This window comes from Amblyraja radiata, chromosome 3, assembly GCF_010909765.2.
Source record: "Amblyraja radiata isolate CabotCenter1 chromosome 3, sAmbRad1.1.pri, whole genome shotgun sequence".
Classification (NCBI taxonomy): Eukaryota; Metazoa; Chordata; class Chondrichthyes; order Rajiformes; family Rajidae; genus Amblyraja; species Amblyraja radiata.
Genome location: NC_045958.1, coordinates 94,545,950 through 94,558,365, shown reverse-complemented (window position 1 = coordinate 94,558,365; position 12,416 = coordinate 94,545,950). Strand labels below are relative to the sequence as shown.

Sequence of the window (12,416 nt, the reverse complement as noted above, 5' to 3'; positions counted from 1 at the left end):
ACTCTAAAATATTGGAGTCGAGGGAAAGAATTTCTGAAATACACTCAGGAGAGTTTCACTGACAAGTACGTCCCAGGGAATTGATGCCACAGAATGAGAATGGCCTGGGAGGAAACCTGGATAAAACTAATTGTCCTATCACAAGGTATACAGTAGATTAGTCAAGAAGAAAGGCAAGTACAACATTCAAATCTCAAGAGGAATGAGGACGAATCTATTACAAGGGTAAAACAGAATCAGAGATAGCCAGGAGAAATTGCTTTGGAACAATTGCAGATCTCTGAAGAAAAGCATTAGTAACTAGCTGATGTGCACTGCAGCTCCCAGTCCCTATGTGTCAGATACCTTCTTTCCATTGGGTCAAGCCCCTGTGATAACTTGAGTGCCAAAGCCCTTCTTCCTTGAAGGATGTCGCCCATCAACATCTTCCAACTCAAATGACTCAGGAGTGTTTAATTGTCATATGTTCTTTTGTTGGTTCACATGCTTGATCAATGGTGTTTTATCATTAATGTCTTATTATTATTAATGTTTAGTGTTTTCTGAGTCATTCGTAACTGTCACTGTATGTCATGTTGTTACTTGTGGGCGGAGCACCAAGGCAAATTCCTTGTATGTGACTACTTGGCTTACTGACTGACTGACTGACTGACTGACTGACTGACTGACTGACTGACTGACTGACTTACTTACTTTACTTATTTACTATAAAATGTGTACTTGCAGCTGCAAAAACAATACTCATGTCATCATTTTTTTTAAATCAATAAATTAATAACCCCAATACTAAATCTCAAAATCCTGAGTACAACCAGAGACAGTTCATGATTTAGTTAGTGTTGTGTAGTGTTCAAGGACCTCATAGTTTTTCGGAAGAAACACAGCATCAATGAAACATTTAGACAGATGAGATTAAGTTTAGACTAGAGGGATACAGGCAGGTGGGACTAGCGTAGATGGGGCATTTTAGTTGGAGTGGGCAAGTTGGGTCGAATGGGCGGTTTCCAATCAGTATGACCCTATGACCCTAAGCTATTCTTGAATCTGAATCGGTTTTCAGATTCCTATGCGTTCTTCCTGATGGCAGGAGTGAAATGAGAGCTTAGCCAGGGTGGCCATAGGTCTTTGGTGATGCTGGCTGCCTTTTTGAGGAAGCATCTCCTATTGATACCTTCATAATGGGGAAGTCTTCTTCTTCTTCTTGCGGATGAAACATAAACCAAAGGAATAGTTAGATCTAAGCCGGGTGTTGAGCAGCCAGGTTGTTGTCTCTGCGTCAATGTCTGCCAGGCCCTGAGCTCCATTTGGTGGGTGGTAGAGTGGGCACCCTGAGATGACATGGTTGACTGTCTGTTGTTCTTCTCCACGTTCACGTTCAGGCTGGGCTCTGGCGGTGTCCCCATCTCCACATAGTGGCATTGAAACGCCCAACTCCGCTACGAAGTCTGTTGAGCTTCACCCATGCACCTCTGGGGAGGTCAGACCCTGGACAGCTTTTATCTGGTGAAGAGATGTAGCTGTGTAATGTAGATGAGGTTGCCTTCCACTCCTGTGACCACTTGGTGGCTATCCAGTGTGCTTTTGCCTCAGTTGGCTGGATGGATGCTAGGAGTTGTTTTCCATGTGGAGCAAAGGGGTGACGGGACTTCAGTCGGGGTGGCCTCTGCTCTCTGTTGATAAGTCATTACCCAAGATGGACCAGGCAGTGTCCACCTCAGGGCTGGAGTGGGGAGTCCAGTCATCCATGCCCCTGAAGTCCTGCTGAAGGAGAGTAGAGTTTGCTATGCATATGTTAAATGCTATTGCATAGCCGTATGTCAAGTTATTTTCTTTGTGAAAAAATAAAAAGTCAGCTTGACATATAATTGTTTGAAATTGCTCTAATTTCCTTGTCGAGTTCTGACATGATCTGCGGCTAGAATTTATCACCCTCTTTCCAGAATTGTGAGTTACATGGGAATTATATTAGAATTACAGTACAACAGCAGGCAGTTTGTTTTCGTTCCACAAATGCCTCCTCCATTCTTGGAACATAATTCCACTGGCAGGGAAGATAAATGTATGGGTCAGAAATACGATAATTCCAGTGAGGAGTTCTGGAGAAATTATTTCACCCAGTCAGTGGCTAAACTCTGGAACACACTGCCATGGGAAGTAGCTGAAACAAATGTCACAGGGAGAAACAATCAGATAAAGTGAGAAGACATTTCTAAGGTGCCTTTCGTAGATAGACCAAAGCGGCCTTTCGTGTCGGGGACCGGGAACTGGACCAGAGCTACAACAGCGGCGGTGCAGTGCTGAATTCACCGTGGAGCTTGAAGAAAGTAGGGAATTGAAGAATGCAGGTGAACAGAGGGATCTGGGAATAACTGTGCACAGTTCCCTGAAAGTGGAATCTCATGTAGATAGGGTGGTAAAGAAAGCTTTTGGTGTGCTGGCCTTTATAAATCAGAGCATTGAGTATAGAAGTTGGGATGTAATGTTAAAATTGTACAAGGCATTGGTGAGGCCAATTCTGGAGTATGGGGTACAATTTTGGTCGCCTAATTATAGGAAGGATGTCAACAAAATAGAGAGAGTACAGAGGAGATTTACTAGAATGTTGCCTGGGTTTCAGCAACTAAGTTACAGAGAAAGGTTGAACAAGTTAGGGCTTTATTCTTTGGAGCGCAGAAGGTTAAGGGGGGACTTGATAGAGGTCTTTAAAATAATGAGAGGGATAGACAGAGTTGACGTGGATAAGCTTTTCCCACTGAGAGTAGGGAAGATTCAAACAAGGGGACATGACTTGAGAATTAAGGGACAGAAGTTTAGGGGTAACATGAGGGGGAACTTCTTTACTCAGAGAGTGGTGGCTGTGTGGAATGAGCTTCCAGGGAAGGTGGTGGAGGCAGGTTCGTTTTTATCATTTAAAAATAAATTGGATAGTTATATGGACGGGAAAGGAATGGAGGGTTATGGTCTGAGCGCAGGTATATGGGACTAGGGGAGAATACGTGTTCGGCACGGACTAGAAGGGTCGAGATGGCCTGTTTCCGTGCTGTAATTGTTATATGGTTATATGGAGCGGGCGATGCCTACCTGGATCGCCGTTTGGAGCTCCGGAGCGTTGGGCCGCTGCTCCAACATCGTGGAGCTGCGGTTTGGGAGAGCTTCCAATGCGGGCAGCGCTGACTGTCATCGCAGAGTCCTGGGGCCCTTTGCCGAGGCCGCCAGCGCTGCCTGCGGACTTTTGTGAGTCGCGGACTCCGGTAGGAGGTGACCGACTCTGATGTCCAGACCGCTGAGGATGTCTCCCAGCCCCGACGTCGGACTTACATCACCCCGGCGAGCGGGCCTGAACAGCGGGCCGCCTGTAGCGGCGACGGCGGAGGGCTCGGGGAGGCCCCGACCACGGGTGAACATTGGGGAACATTAGAGGAAGATGACTGGTGCCTTCCCTCACAGTGGGAAACTTTGATTCTGCTGTGTGGGGATGTTTTTATGTTGAACTCTATCGTGTGTTGTGTTCTTTATTTTTATTGGATGGCTGTATGGTAATCACATTTCACTGTGCCACCTGGCACATGTGACAAATAAATATATCTTGTATCTTGTATCTTGCATTTCACAGCTAGAAGTATTTTTTGAAGGAAAGTTACTGTTATAATGTAAGGATAGAAAGAAGTCCATGTGTGTACTAAACCAGTGTAATAATTGACATTAAGGGGTAGCTAGATGAATATGACAAGGAGGTGGCACAGTGGTGCAGCTGGTAGAGCTGCTGCCGCACAGCGCCAGAGACCCAGTTTCAATTCTGGCCTCAAGTGCAGAGTATTTTATATCTCAAGTATTTGAAGTTTTCATGTTCTCCCTGTGACCGCGTGGGTTTTCTCCGGGTGCTCCAATTTCCTCCCACATTCCACATGTAGGTTAATTGGCTTGTTTAAATTGCCCTTAGTGTGTAAGATGGGATAGTGCGAGTGATCGTTGGTCAGTGTGGACTCTGTGAACCGAAGAGCCCGTTTCCACGCTGTATCTCTAAACATCAAAAAAAAAATTGGATTGGTTTATCTGCTGCAAATACTTTGCAATATTTGCCAAAACCAAATGAGCTAATAGATTTCCATTGTAATCCTTGTTGCTTCCCTTGGCCGGAGTCTCACTGTTGTTTTCTTCCTGTGATTCAGATTCCCAGCAGCATGTACACTCCTCCGAAAGAGAAAGAGATGCTGGAAGAAATCAAGAAGAAGAATCATCTGTTAGCCGAGGTTGGATGATCATTTACTTTGACTCACTGATTGTTTCCAGTAGTGGGAAAGTCCAGGACCAGAGGTCAAATCCTCAGAATAAAAGAGAATAGAGATGAAGAGGAATTTCTTTAGCCAGAGGGAGATGAATTTGAGGAGTTAATTGCCATAGACAGCGGTGGATGCCAAGTCATTGGATATTTTAAAAACGGAGATTGATAGGTTCTTGATGAGTAAGGGCGTCAAAGGTTTTGGGGAGAAGCAGGAGAAAGAGGTTGAGAGGGAAAAAACAGATCAGCCACTATTGAATGGTGGCACAGATTCGATGGGCTGAATGGCCTAATTCTGCTCCTATGACTTATTCCTCTTTCTCCTTCCTTTGCTGAAGGCATCACCTGATTGCCGGGTTATGCAGACCAGCTAGAGCAGAGAACACCTGAAATAATCTGCAGTGGAGTTTAGGGGATCATCAGTGGACGATGACAAAAGGTCATCGACCTGAAACATTAACTCTTTCTGTGATTCAATGATACTTTAATGTCTCGTGTACCTATGTACAGTGATATTCTTTGTTTTGCATACAATCTTGTAAAATCGTATTATAGATAATCTCAATCACAGATAAGTACAAAAGTGCAACAATTGTACTGTGAGAATAGTAAACGTCACTGAGGCATAACGCAAAGAGTCGCCATGTTTCTGGCGCCAACTTTTTCCCTTCAAGTTTCAAAGTTCTTAATCCCACAGAGACTTATCTTGGATTTAAAGGCCCATTGTCCTGGTGGCGGCTGGTGTTCCCGGGTTTGATCTGGCCTGGCGATGCTGTGGGTGTCCTCCACCGCTGCTCTGCCTCCCCATGCTGCTGTCCACTGTCTGTGGATGCTGTCTGACCTGCTGTGTATTTTCAGCATTGCAGTTGGCTGGCAAATGGGATTATATTAGATTAGAAGCATAGAAACATAGAAAAATAGGTGCAGGAGTAGGCCGTTCGGCCCTTCGAGTCTGCACCTCCATTCAGTATGAACATAGCTGATCATCTAAAATCAGTACCCCGTTCCTGCTTTTTCCCCATATCCCTTGATTCCTTTAGGCAAAATAACTAAATCTAACTCTCTCTTGAAAACATCCAGAGAATTGGCTTCCACTGCCTTCTGTGGCAGAGAATTCCACAGATTCATAACTCTCTGGGTGAAGAAGTTTTTCCTCATCTCAGTCCTAAATGGCCTACTGCTTATTCTTAAACTGTGATACCTGGTTCTGTACTCCCCCAACATCAGAAACATTTTTCCTGCATCTAGCCTGTCCAATCCTTTAAGAATTGTATAATTTTCTATAAGATCACCTCTCATCCTTCCAAATTCCAATTAATACAAGCCGAGTCGACCCATTCTTTCATCATCTGTCAGTCCCGTCATCCCGGGAATTAACCTGGTGAACCTACGCTGCATTCCCTCAATGGCAAGAATGTCCTTCCTCAAATTAGGAGACCAAAATTGCGCATAATACTCCAGGTGCGGTCTCACCAGGGCCCTATACAACTGCAGTAGGACCTCCTTGCTCCTAAACTCAAATCCTCTTGCAATGAAGCCCACATGCCATTAGCTTTCTTCACTGACTGGTGTACCTGTATGCTTACTTTCAGTGACTGATGGACAAGCACACCCAGGTCTCATTCCACCTCCCCTTTTACTAATCTGACACCATTCAGATAATAATCTGCCTTCCTCTTCTTGCCATCAAAGTGGATAACCTCACATTTATCCATATTATACTGCATCTGTCCACTCACCCAACCTACCGAAGTCACCCTGCAGCCTAGGTTCCAAATGCTGGACATCTACAGTACACTAAAAATAACAAAAGCTGGAAAATCTCAGCAGATAAGGCAGCCTCTATGGAGACAGCGACTGGATTAATGTTCAAGTCATTTGCACTGGGAATGGAACAATGATGTTCCTGCTGCAGTTTTAAAGGTACATTAAATGCATCAACAGGATAAATAAATATACAATAATCAATAATACAATAAATTATCAGTAATACTTGTTAACCAGAACATAATAATGCAAACCGACAATCAGTTACCCAGAGTGTGGTAAATCTGTGGAATTCATTGCCACGGATAGCTGTGGAGGCTAAGTCATGGGTATTTTTGAAGTGGAGATTGACAGATTCTTGATGGGGAAGGGTGTCAAGGAGGGCTATGGGGCGAAGGCTGCAGAATGGGGTTGAGAAGGAAAGATAGATCAGCCATTGTTGAATGGCAGAGTAAACTTGATGGGCTGAATGGCCTAATTCTGCTCCTATAACATATAAACTTATGAATTAATCTTTTTCCAAACTAGAAAAGTGAGAAGGAAGATCAAGTGTATCTGAAGCATGTGTAGGAGCGTTCCCAAAAAAGACTCCCTTCATGTAATCTTTGTGCGATTTTTTTTTTTTTTTTTTTTTTAAAGTCTATCTTTAAAAACTTTGACATTTATCACCAAGTATCAGGGCGAATACTTAAGCAGCATAAAACCATGCAAGATTTTCACATTTTCAATGTTGTTAGTCCTAAACATAGAAGAATAGGAAGAAAACGATCAATTCCACAGAGTTAGCACCACAACCTTTTGCATGGTGTTCCCTTCCCTCTGTACAACATAAATCCTGAGAAGAACATGTTGTGGGTAAGTTCAAGACTAATCCTAGAATGTTTGACCCAAAAAACTAAAGCCTCAATGTTCATTTTAGTTTAGAGATACATCGTGGAATCAGGCCTTCGGCCTACTAAGTCCGCACTGACCAGCGATCCCCGCACATTAACACTACCCTACACACACTAGGGACAATTTAACATTTATACCAAGCCAATTAACCTGCAAACCTATACGTCTTTGGAGTGTGGGAGAAAACCAAAGATCTAGAAGAAAACCCACGCAGGTCACAGGAAAAACGTTCAAATTCCGTACAGACATGCACCCATAGTCAGAATCAAACCCAGGTCTCTGGCGCTTTAAGGCAGTAGCTTTACTGCTACACCACCGTGCCGCCCACTGCTTAGAATATAAAAGCAACAGGTCCTTCGGCCCACAATTACCGCGCTGAACATGATACCAAGTTAAACTAGGCTCCTCTGCCTGTGCACGTGATCCTTAGCCCTCCATTCTCTCCAGATCCCTTGCAAACTTCCTGCTTTTGCTACTGGACCACCCCACCCCAAAAGAAGCTCCATGTGGCCATCATGCAGGCATCTGTGTAGGAAATCTACTAAGAGGCACACTGTGGGGGAAAACAAGTCAAAATTCATTTTAACACATCTTTGATCTTATGTATAATGATCTTATAGAGATGTATAAGATCATAAGAGGAATAGGTAGGGTGAATGCACAGTCTTTTATCCAGAGTAGGGGAATCAAGAAGGAGAACAAAGGTTTAAAGTGAGAAGGGAAAGACTTAACAGGAACCTGATGGGGCTACTTTTCTTCCAAAAAGGATGGTAGGTATGTGGAAGGAGCTGCTGGAGGAGATAGTTGAGGCAGCAATTATCACAACTTTTAAGAAACATTTGGATAAGTACATGGATAGGAAAGGTTTAGAGAGACATGGATCAAACGCAGGCAGGAGGTACGTGTTGATGGGGCAGGAAGGTCGTCATGGGCGAGTTGGGCTGAAGGGCCTGTTTCCACGTTGTATGACTACGCCCTATTGATGAGTTTGTTTTCCTTGGAACGAAGAAGACTGAGGAAGGATGTCCCTTCTGCTCCCGCTGCTGACAAAGAGAGACATGGAGAGTATAAACAGCAATAACAAATCATACAGCAAACAAGTTAAAACCGAGGATAAAAATAAAGACATATATCATGTTTTCCAAATAATTTTCCGGAATTCTGCAGATCTATGTGGTATTAAAATTACAGTCTTCTTTAATGTGCTTTAACACTCAATGCTGGTTGGTCCCTGGTACAGAAATTATACTCTGATGTTGACATGTGAATTAATTTTCCTGACATTTTAATGCTTACATTGTGCAAAATGGATTTTAAGCTCTGTTCAAGATAAGTAACCATCTTCAGCAAGGGAGCAACACTCCTCCTTGAGATTCAACAACATCAACATGTTTGGAATCACATTGACCAGTATCCACATAAATACTGCACGGGTACAAGAGCAGTTCGGAGGCTGGATATCCTGTGATCATGGACCACCTTTTGACTCCCAAAGCCTTTCCACAAAGGAGCTTGACACAATATTATTTGGATAAATGTAGTTCCAACACCCTTCAAGAAGCTAGACATCATCCAGGACAAAACAGTCTGCATACATGGCACACAAATCATTCCACCCTGAATCTTCTCTCTCTTTATACTGCAATGCTCCATCTATAAAATGATGGAACACAATATCGTATTGCTCAGCAGCACCCACAAACATCTGACTGCTACCAACATTGCACAGACCAGTTTTCCCACCGCTGACTCCATCTACATTTCACACTGCCTCGGAAATGCAGCCAACATGATCATAGACTTGTCCCACCCTGGTCACTCCTCCTTCTCCCTGCCCCATCCGGCAGAAGGTTCAGATGCTTGAAAGAATGCACCACCAAACTGAGGAACAGTTCTTCCCTTCTGTTATCAGGATTCTGAATGGTCCTTCCATAAGCAATCTGTATCTTGTCTGTTCCACCTCTACCCCATTGTGGAAATTGAACTTTGTCTATGAAACCGATGCACTACAACGGCGAGAACTATATTCTGCATTATCTATCTTCCCCTTTATTCTATCTATTATTCTTGAATTTGACTTGATTGCAGCATGAAGGTTATATCTGACTTGTTTGGATAGCATGCAAAACAAACCTTTTCACCATACATGTGACAATATGTAAACCAGCAAGTTCCCCTCCATATTACACCTTCTTGAATTGGTAAATGCATTTGTAATCTTTCATTGTCGATGGGTTCTAAATTATAAAATCTTCTTTGTAGAGTCATACAGAACGGAAATAAGCCCATCGGCCCAACTTGTCCATACCAAACATGATGTCCTCTCCATTGGTACATGACAATCCCATATCTCTCTAAATCTTTCCTATTTCCCTTCACCACAAGGAGAGCAGTGGCTCACAAAAGCAGTTCATTACCACCTTCCTTCCACAATGCAGTGAGAGCAATAAGCCACGGATTGATATTAGATATTATCGTTGAAAACCTGAGTGATGCAGTGGTGCTGGTTTCCGATGGGCACGGTGATGAACGCACCACACATCTCGGTCCTCCTTGCAGCTGGCACGTTCCTCTTTTGTCTCTACACATGCGTCTTCCATCAACGTCTACAGCATCGTCTTTATTGGCCGTCTCGGGTCACGTCTTCCATGGGTGGGTTCCCACAGCACAACCTTGTTTGCTGGCATTACTGGGTGGCGGTGGCAGTGACCAGCGAGCCTCATCCTTCTCGACCTGATCTTCTCGGTCAGAGCTGGAATCTTCCCATAGAGCTGGGCGTTGGTGATGTGGTCTCTTCAAATGACATTTTGAACTTTTCTGAGCATTCGGGAGTAGGTACCATTGAGAGACTTGGACAGTGCTCGAGTGGGAGTCCATGCCTCACACCCATTCAATAATATGGTCTCTACAGTTGCATGGAAGAATCTCAGTTTGAGACTTTTAGACATCCGAGACGTCCAGATTTTCCCCATGTTATTGACAGATTTTCATGCAAGCGCTTTCCAGACCTTGATGTCATTCTCCGAGCTCTGCATCCTCGTTCCCAGGTACTTGAAGTCCTCCACTTTCTTGAGAGATGCACCGCCACTGGTCTTGAGAGGCTCATGGTCACCAATGTTGTACGCCATGTACTCGGTCTTCTTGGCATTGAGGTGGAGGCCCACTTTCTCGCACTCCATTTCGACCCTGCCGAGCAGCTCCTGTGCTTCCCTAATCTGGTCTGACAGCAGGACGATGTCATCAGTGAAGTCGAGGTCTGACAAGTTGACTGGCCCGATTTTCTCGAACGTCTTGGGGTGATTGTAGAGCCGAGGTCCCTTGAGCGCCTCGTAGATCAATTGTAGAGCCGAGGTTGCTTGAGCGCCTGCCTCATGGCATAATCAAGGACAATGACAAAGAGAAAGGGTGCCAGCGTGTCTCCCTGTAAGACCCCCGCGAGGATCTCGAACACTTTGCTCTTGCCATCCGGGGTGACAACCTTGGCCGTGGTGCCCAAGTGCATATCCTCAATGGCTCTCGAGACGAGGAGGGATACCGTGGAGAGGTTCTGTAAGCAACTCTGCTCAGGGACGTGAGACGGACCCTGCAGCACATCAACCCCAACAAGGCCACCGGACCTGACGGAGTACCAGGGCGGGTTCTGAAGCACTGCGCAGGGGAGCTGACTGCGGTGCTCACGGACCTGTTTAACACCTCCCTGCTGCAGGCCTCCGTCCCCACATGCCTCAAGACAGCCACAATCATCCCTGTGCCAAAACAATCAGCCATCAGGTCCCTCAACGACTATCGGCCAGTGGCGCTGACACCGGTGGTGATGAAGTGCTTCGAACGTCTGGTACTGGGACACTTGAAGAACAGCATCCCCCCCTCCTTAGACCACCACCAATTTGCCTATAGGGCAAACAGGTCGACGGAGGATGCAGTGTCACTGGCCCTCCACTCCACCCTGACACACCTTGACCAGCGGGACAGTTATGTGCGGATGCTATTCATAGATTATAGCTCCGCCTTTAACACCATCCCCCCCCATAAACTAGTCACTAAGCTGGACCACCTGGGCCTCAACACACACCTGAGCAGCTGGGTCCTGGACTTTCTCACCGGCCGACCACAGACTGTGCGCATGGGGAGGCAGGTCTCCTCCAGCATCACCCTGAACATCGGTGCACCACAGGGCTGTGTGTTGAGCCCCTTCCTCTTCTCCCTCTACACTCTCGACTGCAAACCCACCCACGAGGCCAACACCATATTAAAGTTTGCAGATGACACCATCGTGGTAGGCAGGATCACGAGTAACAACGAGGCCGCCTACAGGACAGAGGTAGAGAACCTTGTGAGCTGGAGCCGTGAGAACAACCTGATCCTCAATGCAGCAAAAACAAAGGAGATGATCCTGGACTTCAGGAGGAGACCGAAGACCTTCGTCCATCAGCCCATCACCATTAACGGCGAGACAGTGGAGGCTGTGCAGAACATCAGGTACCTCGGGGTCAACATCAGCCACGACCTGACCTGGACCGTCAACATCACGGCGACGGCCAAGAAAGGACTTCAAAGGCTTCACTTCCTGAGGTGCTTGAAGAGGGCACGTCTCCCACAACAGCTGCTGGTGAGCTTCTACAGGTCAGCCATCGAGTCAGTTCTCACATACTGCATCACAGTATGGTACTCTGGCTGCACCGCAGAGAACAGGAAAGCTCTCCAACGCGTCATTAAAACTGCTGAGAGGATCACTGGCACCCAGCTCCCCAGACTGGAGGACATCTACCGGACCCGCTGCATCCGGAGGGTCAAGGGCATCATTAGAGACAGCACACACCCTGGACACTGCCTCTTCACCCTCCTGCCCTCAGGAAGACGATACAGGACACTGAGCGCCCGCACGACAAGACTGAAAAACAGCTTCTACCATAGAGCTGTGACACTACTGAACTCTATCCCCCTCCCACACTGATTCCCCCCCTCTCTCTCACACACCCGCCCATACTCCTGTATGTTTATAGTCTAATTTTTTAATAGTTCTTTTTTTAAACGTATTTTTATACTAATATTCCTGTGCAGCTGGAGGACTGCTCCAACAGAATTTCATTGTCTTGTACAATGACAATAAAGATTTATCTAAGGGGAGGAGTGGGTCTGCTATTGAGTCGGAGAGCAAGGAGCGCGCTACAGGGTGTCCACTCTGTCAGTCCTCGAGTCTTTATTGCTGAGTTTAGTGGTAACCCTGTCACCACTGTCATGGTATGCTACTCCCCTCACAACAGCAGCCCTGAGGCCGAAGTGGAACAATTCTACTCTGTCCTCCAAGTTGCGATGGAGCGAGTACCTGCATACAGTTTACTGGCTGTACTTGGGGACTTCAATGCCCGCCTCGGACAAGAGGATGCTAGTTACACCTATCACACTTTTGACACTAACCAGAATGGTCAACACCTAGCCAGCTTTCTCCAGGAGTATAGTCTCCGAGCAACGAACA

General features: G+C 45.8%; 1 protein-coding gene across 1 annotated transcript in view; it reads left to right on the top strand.

Annotated features, from left to right (window-relative positions):
- The window catches only part of cfap99 (cilia and flagella associated protein 99), a 91,015-nt gene that overhangs the window by 27,265 nt on the left and 51,334 nt on the right, over nt 1–12,416 (top strand). Inside the window, exon 7 of the mRNA XM_033018382.1 lies at nt 4,170–4,250. Within this exon, the coding sequence (XP_032874273.1) occupies nt 4,170–4,250 (81 nt within the window). The remainder of the gene's footprint in view (nt 1–4,169; nt 4,251–12,416) is intronic.